The 12,799-nt window shown below is 41.0% G+C and overlaps 1 protein-coding gene across 1 annotated transcript in view; it reads left to right on the top strand.

Annotated features, from left to right (window-relative positions):
• LOC130477006 (uncharacterized) overlaps window positions 1–12,799 on the top strand; it is a 95,058-nt gene that overhangs the window by 29,951 nt on the left and 52,308 nt on the right. Inside the window, exons 3-6 of the mRNA XM_056849003.1 lie at window positions 2,288–2,337; window positions 3,161–3,260; window positions 4,848–4,936; window positions 7,793–7,907. Of these exons, the coding sequence (XP_056704981.1) occupies window positions 2,288–2,337; window positions 3,161–3,260; window positions 4,848–4,936; window positions 7,793–7,907 (354 nt within the window). The remainder of the gene's footprint in view (window positions 1–2,287; window positions 2,338–3,160; window positions 3,261–4,847; window positions 4,937–7,792; window positions 7,908–12,799) is intronic.

Genomic DNA, 12,799 nt, shown 5'->3' with positions numbered 1-12,799 from the left:
CTTATCTAAAGGCTTGGTATTCTAGCAACTCTTTGTTTTGGAACGATTGTGTAGATTGCTCTAAATTGTGCTGGTCTTGCAAGGACTATGGGTCTTTTCTGCCCAGTGAGGTTAGGAAGTTTTCTGCTGTCCTGGCTTTTCACAGACTATGCAAAACTGAATTATTCAAGAGGGCTTTTTGCTGCAATGTGACAATATGATTCAGAAAGAAGCTTGGGGTACAGGATTAGGGACTGTAGACTGTACAACTGTGTTTTGTTAATACTATCTGTTGCAGTAAGTTGGTTGCTACTGTTTAATTTTTGCACTCGTTTAATGTGTCATGTTAATGCTTATGCTTCGCTTCACCTCTGGTTGCATCCAGATTCCGACAAGTCACATCCTATTGCATTGTCCATTAAATGTTTGACCCTGTCAGTTGTATGAATTCATGATGTGTAATCTGCCCTGAATCTTGATGAGAAATGTAAACAAATAAATTCCCTGAAGATGCCAATGTGGAGGATTAGGATTTCCTTCTAGAGGTATATGTGCTTAATTCTGTTGTCTGGTTGGGTGGTCCCCCCCCCCCCCAGAATTTTTACAACTATATGGTTTGATGGGCAAAAGGCAATTACACCATTCAATTTTCTTTTCACATTCTATAGAGCTCAAATACAATGAAATTACAGAGTTCGAGGAAAGTGAGAGTTAAGTAACTTTTAGGAAATAATTTAGGATGTCCGTACATGCCAAAAACCTTGATCACCGAAAACTTGAAAAATATAAATATCCAATGGTACAAATATTTACAAATGTATCACTTCATGTTCAGTCAGTCGGTTGTACTGTTTGTTACGTACCAGCTAACAGGTTTTGAGTAGTTGATGTCTCATGTAGGCTTATTACGTACTTAAAGAGATCCCCTACAACAAAGATCTAATAATGTTCATATTCGAAGTAGCCAAGATGATAATATCAAACAGGCTTATGCTTCTCACAATAAACTGATGGGTATAAGAAGACTTGGGGCATCTTGAAGATTGAGAATATTGCATGAAACTAAGGTTAAACCTCACAGTTTCTTTGAAACTTGGCATACATTCTTGAGTCATAGGGATAAATCAAGTGCCCACTTGGGCAGCGCATAAATACTATTATACTTGCATATTGATACAGCTCGCAGACAGTTTAACAGCAACATAATGATTTTTTAAAAAAATGAACATGTACTGATATTTCTATTTTTATTTGAGTTGCCACTTTTTAATTTTTGTAAACCCCCATGTGTATTTATTTTTTTAGATTTCAGATTTTTTTCCTGTAAACTTGGAGTGCTTTTCAAGTTTGTCAAAAGCTCCATCTTTGCCTTCACAGGTCCAGTCTCTGGATTTAAGTGTCCTCAGATTTGGCCGACTTCGCTAGTAGAATATACAATTGGAGACCCACAAGAAACTTGTGGGGAGGGTGCATTTCCCCCACACTTTTCTTTCTTCCCTCTCCCCCTTTCTTCCCTCTCCCCCTAACAAACTTCCACCTCTTTCTTCCCCTCTCCCCTTCTGTCAACCTATCCCCCTCTCTGTTTGTTCCCCCTATCCGGCTAGCCCCCTCTTTCTCCCCCTCTTTTTATCAACCAACTCTCTTTCGCCTCTCCTCCTCTTCTTGGTCAACTTACTCCCTCTCTATTTCTCCCTGCCTTCTCTAGCAACCTATCCTGCTCTCTATTTCTCCCTCCTTCTTGACCCCCCCCCCTCTGCACCCTTCTTGCCTTATCAGGTGTGGCAGCTGTGGTGTCAGGAAGCTGCTCTGGGCCTGGAGTGGCTTCCCCATTGCTGAGCCAGGTGCAGTTTCGGGCCTCTGGGCCTGACCACAGCAGTGATGGAGTCTGGGAGCTGCTCCGGGCCCAGGGAGCCCCCCCCCCCACAGATGACGGTGCTGCCATGGTTGAGCCTGGAGCACAACTCTTTTTATAATTAGGGGGATTTAAACCTCCAAAGTACTTTTTAAAACATTTCAGATTTTTCTGCAAACATGGGAGGGGTTTCCCTCAAGTCTGCAGAAAAAAATCTGTTTAGTGTCAATGTGGCCCCAATTCCTGGATTTAGATATCCACAAATGGGGGCCAGACTATTAGATATATAGGAGATAATATGATACTTGAGTATCGTGGTCTGTTACATTATCCTTTTATTTAGTTAACTCAAGCTTTCTATATCTTATATCTAAAACTTTGAATAAACTCTTAAAAAATCCTTATTCATATGTCATAACAACTCATTGAATCATCTTACTTTTGGATTTTTTTCAGAAACTCCTGGAAGAAAATATAAGATTAAAGTATGAACTAGAAGATTTAAGGTAGTGACATACATTGATTCTAGATAAGTTCTATGAAATGGTGCATTGTAAACGAAGGATGTTAAAATTATGTCAGAAACTTACAGAACCAAAATCTGTTCTTCTCTGTGCTTATAACATTAGAAATAGGTTTGAATCTTGAAATCTGTGTTTCATAAAGCTGTTTATTTTCTCATAGGAGAAAACACATTGTAGGGCATGATTAATATTTGTATGTTCTAATATACTCTGAATAAGCAGATAGTGAGGAATTAGCAGGTTCTTAAGGAAAATGTTTTGCAGTGGTTTTTTTATAGTAGAATAAACTATATATATTAAGAGCCCCGTGGCGCAGAGTGGTAAGCTGCAGTAGTGCAGTCCAAACTCTGCTCACGACCTGAGTTCGATCCCAACGGAAGTTGGTTTCCGGTAGCCGGCTCGAGGTTGACTCAGCCTTCCATCCTTCTGAGGTCGGTAAAATGAGGACCCAGCTTGCTGGGGGTAAAGGGAAGATGACTGGGGAAGGCACTGGCAAACCACCCCGTAAACTAAGTCTGCCTTGTAAACGTCGGGATGTGACGTCACCCCATGGGTCAGGAATGACCTGGTGCTTGCACAGGGGACCTTTACTTTACTACTTTTAAACTATATATTAAAAATAAAGGGACAAGATCAGACACAATTTCCCAGAAAAATAGCAAGGCTTTAGATTGATCGGGTAAAGAAAGGAGATGACGAATGCCCTTTTCTGATTTGAATGTCACTTCTAATAGTTCCAAAAGATGTAGTCACTACAGATCAATATAGCATTCTCTTTTTATAAAGAAGTGTGTTTTATTCTTAGAAGCCAATATGAACAGCTTATAGAAGAAGGGAGGAATGAATGTTTTGATGAAAGACGTGTCAATCTTTTGAAGGCTCATGTACTACAACTGGAAAGACAGGTAATATGGTAGCCCCCCACCCCCAAGGCTGAGTTGAATTTGATGTGAAAGCCTCTTTGAAAGTTGTCAAAGTGTGGACATGTGAAAGCAAAACTTTTCCAAAAGTCAGTGTTTGGTCAGAGTTCCTGGGCCTGTATGGTTCATTTCACGTATCTCCTCCCCATCCATGACCATTGATCATTTGGTTGAAGGTTTAGTGGATGACAAAAGCCATAGCTCAGAGTTTTATTACATCGTTTTTTGTAAAAAAAATAAACTTGTCAAAATTTAAATAAAAATAGGTATAAGTGTCTTTATAATTGTCAACAATTATAAGAGAGTTTCATATAGGGAACTACCATCTACTATAGTCAGCAGTTTGCTGCCTGTGTTCAAGTAGAGGGCTGTGGCTGCTTTCCAGGACACTCCAGAGTTTATTAAGTATATGTCAAGTATGATATGGCTTTTTTTGGTCCCTCAGACTTTCTTGTGGCGTGCTCTAATCTGGATGATTGTGTACTACTTCCCCTCTGGCAAAGGAAGATCTGTTATGAAAACTTGTGGGTATTGAACTTGATGATCTTTAGTTAAAGACTTGCCATGTTGTGATTTCCCCCCGCCCCCATGGCCTATTGAGGCTAAAGAGAGCCAGTGTGGTGTAGTGGTTAAGGTGTTGGCCTAGGACCTGGCCATAATTTGACAAGGAATAGAGAATAAAACTGCTGCTATCATACTGCCCTTGTTCAAATCTATGGTGAGACCACACTTAGAATACTGTGTACAGTTCTGGTCACCACACCTAAAAAGAGATATTGCAGATCTTGAGAAAGTGCAGAAAAGAGCAACCAAAATGATCAGGGGACTAGAGCAACTGCCCTATGAGGAGCAGTTAAAACACTTAGGGCTGTTTATCTTGGAAAGAAGGCGGTTCAGGGGAGACATGATAGAGGTCTATAAAATTATGCATGGTATGGAGGGAGTGGACAGGGAGAAGCTTTCCCCCCTTTCTCATAATTCTAGAACACAGGGTCATTTGCTGAAGTTGGAAAGTGAAAGATTCAAAACTGATAAAAGGAAGTATTTCTTCACACAACGCTTAGTTAAATTGTGGAACTCCCTGCCCCTGGATGTGGTGATAGCTGCCAACTTGGAAGGCTTTAAGAGGGGAGGGGACATGTTCATGGAGGAGAGGGCTATTCATGGCTACTAGTCAGAATGGATACTGGTCATGTCTCATACCTATTCTCTCCAGAATCAGAGGAGCATGCCTGTTATATTAGGTGCTTTGCAACACAGGCAGGATAATGCTGCTTGTCTTGTTTGGGGGCTTCCTATAGGGACACTTGGTTGGTCACTGTGTGAACAGACTGCTGGACTTGATGAACCTTGGTCTGATCCAGCATGGCTTTCCTTATGTTCTTATGGTCTTAATGATTTCCCTGCTGTATGGTTGACACACAGCTTCCATTTGAGTCTAGAGCTTCTCCTTTCTCTCCCCCCTGATGCCAGGTGATTGTGCAAATGCATTCTTTTAATAATCAAAATACAAAGAGAAAAGAAAAACTGAGATGTTTTTAGGAAATCATTTTGTATATAATTTTTCCACAGGTGGTGCTGCTTACAGAAGGATTAAGTTCTCGAGCTGCTCTTTTAGTGGAGTTCAATGCTTCTTTAGAAGCTTTTACTGACAAGCTTAGGTAAGCACTAGAGAGACACTTGAGCTTTGTTGTTTTTGAATGAAATTGATCCTGGGGAAAAAAAATGATGACCACCTTGTGTGCTGTGTTGAGTGTTAGAGGATTATATGTGCCCTTTCCCCCCTGAAAAGTAAATTTATGTATTAGTCTCAGCAGCTGGTTTGGTCTTACAGAACAAAAAACATGAGTCTCTCTTACTGCAGTGGTTCTAAAACTTTGTATTTTAAACCAAGCAAGACCAGTGGGACTGAGGACATGTTATATGGTCACCATTCCTTGAATGCTGTGGTGACAGTTCAGTGTATACTCTTTCCCCCCGCTCCCATTCCTGATTTTATGCAGTGCCTGGGAGTGAATAAAAGTGAACATGCAACCCTGGAGAGGCTTTTGACCTATTTAGTGAACAGCATTCAAAAGGAAAAGTTAGGGGGTTGGAATGCATGGGAAACTGCATAAATCCATAAATAAGAATTTAAATATGAGAGCCAGCGTGGTACAGTGGTTTGGAGCGGTGGACTCTAATCTGGAGAATCGGGTTTGATTCCTCGCTCCTCTATATGAGTGGCGGACTCTGATCTGGTGAACCGGGTTGGTTTCCCCACTTTTCCACATGAAGCCAGCTGGATAGCCTTGGGCTAGTCACAGTTCTCTTCAAACTCTCAGCCTCACCTATTTCACAAGATGTCTGTTGTGGGGAGAGGAAGGAGATGGTAAACCGGTTTGATTCTCCTTAAAAGGTAGAGAAAATCAGCATATACAAACCAACTCTTCTTCTTTTGGAAAAAGCTTGAAGCAATAAATCAATATATTATATTAAAGTCTATTTATTCGGGTTAGTTTGATCTTCATTATATCTTTTTACTGGAAAGTTTCCATGTTAAACATAATTTCTGCATCTGCCATAGGTGGATATAATCCAAAGCAGCATGCATCTGTTGGAGGAGACTCATATATGCAACAGGGGAGATCTGTAACCATTTGTCCTACAAAGCTTTCTGGTTTAAATTTTAAATTTTAAGCTAAAAAAGAAGATGTCTTTTTGGTATCTGGTGAAAAAGTCACAGAAACTTCTGGATCTTAGGCCTTTCCCCCTTATTTCAGTTGTAGTCTCAGAGGTTACTCACGGTCCTTGGACTGGTTTAAGAGCCACTGCCTTGGATCTTACAAACAGTGAGTGGAAGGTACTTTGCATTGTACATGATTCCTCTCTCCCCTCTCCCAGGAGTCCTCTAAGGTCCTGCCCCTGAAAAGTTCGTGCTGGGGGGAGGTCACATGAACGTTTTGTGGACATGAATGCTCAGCAAGGCGGAGTGGGGGGGGGGGCTGCAGTAAGGAAAGGCAATGTGGCAAAGTCGCCCTGTCGGTAAATGGACATTTTTCTCTGCTGTGTTTCCTCTGCCAAGAGAAGAGGGAGTAGAGGGATTTCGCCTCATTCCTTCCTCCTTGCTATTGCTATCCATGATATGTGGCATTTGGGTCTGTGAGAGACTTGTGTACCTTAGCAGCAGCATTTTGTAGGTCACGGAAGGGGGTGGGTGAGGGAGGCAGGAAAGATCTGCAAGAGCCCTTCACGTTCAGTTCATAGTATCCAAGCCAGTGTCTTAATGGGTCCATTAATCTTTAAACCTCTCCCCATTTTTAAAGTGAATGTTAGTTGGCCCAGTAGAAAACACGTTTTTACTAATTTTGTGTAAAGTAGCACAGTTAGACACTAACGAGGATGCCTGATGAGTAAAAAAGCGTGGATCCTGAATTTTTCTGAACATGTTTCAACATTCAGCAGTCCCTTGCCTTTCATGAGGCTTTGTAAAACATGGTCCTGGACCCAAGGAACTGTGTACGTTTTTCTTTGGCACAAGAAGGATGTTGGACATCTGTTTCTTGAACAGCAGCCGCTGCCTCCCCAAGGTTCAGAATCACGTTGTTGTAATGAGGGAATTGTTTTTTAAAAAAACACACCCCTTGCATACACACCCAACCCTGCTGAATATCTGAGACATTCCGGTGGAGTAATTTTTGCCATATATTTAAATTTTCAAAACTTAAGTTGAAATAAAAGAAATATATGATGCCACCACCCTGAAATGCAAGTAAATAGATATGAGCTGGGACTATTTCCAGGGCTTTTGGTACTACCTTTTCCTTGGCAGCTCTTTTAGTACCCATAAATTGTGCTGCCGCGACCTTCACAGAGTGATGAACAATGCAGTGCAGGAGAATATGCGGCGAGAATGGAAGGAATTGGAGACTTCTTGAGTTGTGCATGGAAGTGCTTTATGGAGTTTCTTGGGTAATTGGCCAAAGTTAATAGCCTCTAAAATAGAAGAGGATATTAATTGCTGATTGGCATAGGTATGGTAACTCATAACTAGAAAATGTCTAGTAATAAAATAAGACCACTGTAATTTCTTAAGTATTTCAAAAGCTCAAGGAGGTACTTAAATAAGATGTCTTGAAACATAATGTGTATGCAATTTGTTTATCCACTCTGGCTATATAAAAATGGGTCTTTTGGGGTTTGAAAAAACAACAACAGTATTATTAAAAAACATAGTTGAAAAATAAGAACATATAAGAAGATAAGAAAAGCCATACTGGATCAGAACAAAGCCTATCAATCCAGCATTCTGTTCACACAGTGGCCAACCAGGTGCCTCCAGGAAGCCCACAAACAAAACGACTGCAGCAACATCCTGCATGTTTTATTATATGCTCTTATTATATGTTCTGTGTTAATATATGCTCTTTAATGTTTTAAAAGTGGAACTGAGGTGCACGCTAATATGTGACTAAAATGTGATATGTGTAAAAATGAAGGCAAGCCTATCAGAACTAATATGCTACCACTGTACACAGCTCTTTTCTTAGCACTAAGGAATCTGCATTGGAAGTACCCATTCCACGTCCAGAATTTCTACAAATAATTGAAATCTGTCATGCAGTGAGACAAAAACTGCACAGAAACCAGCAAGTGAGTTAAGAGTGCACTAAGGCTAATGTTTTCTTGGGGGGTGTGTGTGTGCTTGTTTCTAAGTGTGGTATAGGATGTTGCATTTTATCAACATAAATTGCATAAAATGTCAGTTGAATATTTCCCCTGGCTTTCAAACAAACCTGCGGCTTTAATACGAACCTTTACGGTGCTTATAGTAAAATCCAGGAAGATTTGAAAAGCCATGCAATTTACATCACAATCACTTATGGCTCCATTTTTACTGTGAAGTAAATGAGTTTAGGAGATGGATTTGTATATTCCACTAACTCATTTATCAGAATGACCAAGGGAGAAGGGAAGAACATCTGCTGTTTTCAGGTGCAGCCTCTGGTAACCTTGCACAACTCCTTTGAAAATATGAATTTTTTCATACTTGTGGGGCCTGCTAGATTGTTCCAGTGATTAAGAAAATCTAAGCAATATATCTAGAAGGAAACTAGTTATCGAGATTGCTGTTGTCACTCCAGAAAAATAAGGCTCAACTTATAAATAATGGAAGTGTTTGATCGTGTTGAAAGAAATGCTCACTCACAGGCAGCAAGTTCCGTTGTTTGAGGTTATGGATCTGCAAGTTCATTTCAGTTCTCGAGGGTACTTTGACTTTAGTTTGTCACATATTTTCTGTTGGGAGATGTTGGTGCATCAAAACGAGGTACTCTTATGCAAATGAAGATCCTGTTGACCATTGGAATATTACAAAACACCATAACCAGAGTACCTCTGCATATACCCCAACATATATCTGGGGTTTAGCTAGTTCCCTCACTCTACAAAGAACTAAATAATTTAAGGCCAAGCACTCTGGATCACAATGCTGTGATCTACTGGCTCCTTATTGTTTTAAAATACTGCCATTATTGCTGCTTTTCCTGGGCAGCTGTAGAGAGCCAAGAGCTCTCAGTGGTCCCAGACATCATCTGGATTTCAGATGTTCCTCAGTGGGATGAGGTCAGAAGGGATCTGCAGCTGTTCCCAATGACACAAACCCAGTGGTTTGGAAGGAAGAGAGTCCAATGAACTAATACGGTCTTTGTTTAGACAATCTTTGATAATTCCTGATTTAGGATATACTATGATTAGTTCCTTGCTCTGATTAGTTTCTTGCTGACCTAACACTCTTTGATAAAGAGCTTTACGATTTATCGTAGTACAATTTTATCCTGTCTAGACAGACAAATTTTCATTTCTTTGCTGCCAGTCAGACAGCTACAACTGACTTGAAAGAAGTCTCTCCGAGATTTCTTTTAAGAAACTCAACTAAATATACTCTTGCCTATCTCCTTGATATTGATATTGAAAATATCATTTTTTCCTTAATATATGTCAAAAGTAATTGAATTCTACAAGAAGCAGCATGATACGCTTGGTGCTTCTTCTGCAGGTTAATTTGGCGTAATATTACTCCTGACTGTCAGTGACATGTAAGTTATAGCTTAAAAAAAATCCCTCGTTTTTAAAAAGTGCTCCATAAACTCAATTAGAAGCAAGGAAACCTACAAAAAAGGGTGAAGTATAACCAGGACAACCCTTCCCCCAATTTTCTTTTTTTAATTATTGTGATATATGCCTCTTTTTAGAAAGGTGAGTAACAGTGAAGTGAAAAATATTTCTGAGGGTACAAGTTTTTACTTGCTGTAAAATGGAAATATATGTGGACATACTTATGTTCGAAACCTTCCATGGCATCACCACCTCCTTCCTCTCTGCTTTCATATCCCGATATGCCTGTTTCCCATGCCCGTTGTTCCTCCATCGTGCGAGCCAGCGTGGTGTATTGGTTAAGAGCGGTGGTTTCCCCACTCCTACACATGAAGCCAGCGGGGTGACCTCGGGCTAGTCACAGCTCTCTTAGAGATCTCTCAGCCCCACCTGCCTCACAGGGAGTCTGTTGTGGGGAGGGGAAGAGAAGGTGATTGTAAACCAGTTTGATTCTTCCTGAAGTGATAGAGAAAGTCGGCATATAAAAACCAACTCTGCTTCTTCTTCTCCAGCTCTGCCACCTTCAGCCACCCAAAGTTCTGCTCCCTCCTATAGCTCTTTCAGCCCTGGCTGCCCCTTATGCCTGGAATTGCCTCCCAGAACACTTGCATGTCACCTCTCCCATGTGCTTCAAATCCTTCCGTTGTAACCCATCTGTTCTATGATGCCTACTGAGACTAAACCTGAATACGGGTGACGGGAATGAATGCATCGCTTCCCCCACCCCAATTTATCTCTGCCTCCATCTCCTTCCCTTGTTTCTCATACCTCACATTTTTAGATTGCGAGCACCTCAGGGCAGGAATCTGTTGTTTTGTAGTCCCTAAAGTACAAAACAGATCAATAGCCTGATATGCATATAATAATATAATTTGGTTTTTGAATTCAGCTCAATGCAGGAAGATAATATATTGTGGGCTAGCTGGTCTATTCATACTCATGAAGCAGGCATAATGCCATCTGCTGAGAATCTGAGAGCACCTTGGTAGGTCTATATTTTTGTAATCAGTAGACAGTTATTCAAACCAGACTGTGGTGGAGTCTCTGGTACAAGGCCTGTGTCTTAGGGCAGGAGAAGAATTGGTGCCTGGAATGTAGTATCTTGAGGGAAAGCCTATGATTTTTGGGGTACAGGCAGGTATCTGTCTTATTGAGCAGGCAAGGAAAGGAAGATGGGGAGCAACTGTTGCCTCTCTACAGCTTCATCTTGAAGTAGGCAATATTGTCTGTAATTGTCTACAGCTTCATTGTGAAGTAGGCAATCTTTTCTCTATACTAGAAGCAGGAAAACAGTCCAGCTTCCCGCCTCTACTGATGGGGGACCTACTGTTGGTTCATTTAATAGCAGTAGGGAGAACAATAGTTTTAGGGGAGCCCTGTGCCTGTAAACATACAAGGCTTAGACCAGTTCCTTTTCTTCTGTTATTTCAGCTTCCACTATTTTTTAAAATTTCCTTTGCTTCTTTCCCTTATCCCACAGGTCCATTTACAAGGGACAAAAAACAGGGAGGGAGACTTGAATTAGCTTCTGACAGAATTGCCTTTGGCTATGGGATCCACATCCACTGGTTGATGAACAAAAGTTTCAGTTTTTTAAAGGCAGCCCCGCATAGAGTAGTGTCACCACTACTAGCCTTCTAGCAGGAACTCTTTTATTTTCCATCTCAGGCCAGTGAGGAAAGGGGACCTCTGCTTGGATAAGGGCTGTCTGACCCATGTTCAGGCTGAGAAGAGAGTGATGTTTCGGAGGAGGCAACTCTGAACACATGTTAGAGGTTCACTTGTCTGTTGGTTAAAGAGGGATTTCAAGCCTTGTTGGCTAAAGCCAGGAGAGTGAGGAAATGGAACATCTCTAGTAGGTGGTAACCCATTCAACCTATGGGAACTGAAGAAGCTATATTCTGTGAGTTTTGTTGAGTCAAGGATAAATGATGGGATCAAACCTCTGGTCTGGAATTTGCAAAGAAGCTGATGTGGTACCAAAGAGTACCCTAAAGGTGATCTAAACGCATACTGTGTTTATTCAAATGCAAGACTAAGCTTTATATCCAGGTGTAAAAAAAGTGGGGATCGTCTTACATTTGCATACAAGTTACAGTTATGTCCAGTAATTTTTAAAAAATCATACTTTTTTGGGGGGGGGGGAGTCAGCTTACATTCAGGGCATATTCCTTTCCGGTGAATACAGTGCTTAGCAGTAGTGTCTAATGATGGGGAAGCGACCCGTAGTGACTCCACATACTGTAGGAGTGAACTTGCTCTACATATGCACTACATAAAACCCACAAGGTGACAGCACTAGCCATCCAAGCCCCAGCAATTAGATCTCTGTTTGCAAGAGCCTGAGTAATGTTCCTCAGTGGAACTGGCTTCCTTGGGAGGTGGTAAGCTCTCCTTTCCTGGAGGTTTTTAAGAAGAGGTTAGATGGCCATCTGTCAGCAATGTTGATTCCATGACCTTAAGCAGATGATGAGAGGGAGGGCATCTTGGCCATCTTCTGGGCATGAAGTAGGGGTCACTGGGTATGTGTGTGGGGAGGTAGTTGTGAATTTCCTGCATTGTGCAGGGGGTTGGCTAGATGATCCTGGTGGTTCCTTCCAATTCTATGATTCTATTCGCCGCCGATAAAAAAAACCCTGAGTAAAGCGATCTTCAGTCTGGCAAGGGCCTTTATGGTGGATGAAAGTGTGGAGTTGTTTGCTTCTAGGGCAATGGTTTCATCAGCAGTGACCATATTCAAGCTCTCGGGATACCCACTTGACCTCCAAAAAGAAGGGACGCTCATCAATATTAAGCCCTGTTCTGCAGCATGTATTCAGTCAGGGAACTCTGATGGCTAAACTCATAATTTGGGGAAAGCTTATCTTATTCTTTGCTACTTTTTTTTTAAAATCAGCTTTTCCCTACTAAGCCCATTGACTCTAATCTTGATGGGGGGGTGGGGTGACTATGTTCATAATCATTTTATAAAAATGTTCAATTAATTTGTAACCTAAATGACCTTTTATGGTTAGTGGCTCATGGCCTACCAAAACATTGTTTGTTGTCAAAAGGCAAGCAGAGCAGGTTTCTAAATTCTTACTTCTGCAATAGATTTGAAAAGATGTTTTAACAATAAAGTGATAAATCAGAGTGCTGGTGTGTGAAGCTATCAAAAGCAAACTATGCCATGAAACCATGGGCAATTGATCAGACCATCTTTTAAAGCTTACAACACATTTTATTTTCTACAATACAATAAATGTGATTTATTATTGCATCTCTTCTTTTTTGTCCTTCGAAGCAGTAGGCCTGTTGCTATGGTTACCCTTCTGAGTTGACTGTGTGTTCAAGGTTTTAGTTTTGCACAGTCTGAGCATATAGACTTGCATCTCCTCTGTCAGGCAGTA

The sequence above is a fragment of the Euleptes europaea genome, chromosome 4, assembly GCF_029931775.1.
Source record: "Euleptes europaea isolate rEulEur1 chromosome 4, rEulEur1.hap1, whole genome shotgun sequence".
NCBI lineage: Eukaryota > Metazoa > Chordata > Lepidosauria > Squamata > Sphaerodactylidae > Euleptes > Euleptes europaea.
This window is presented reverse-complemented; position numbering and strand designations above follow the sequence as displayed.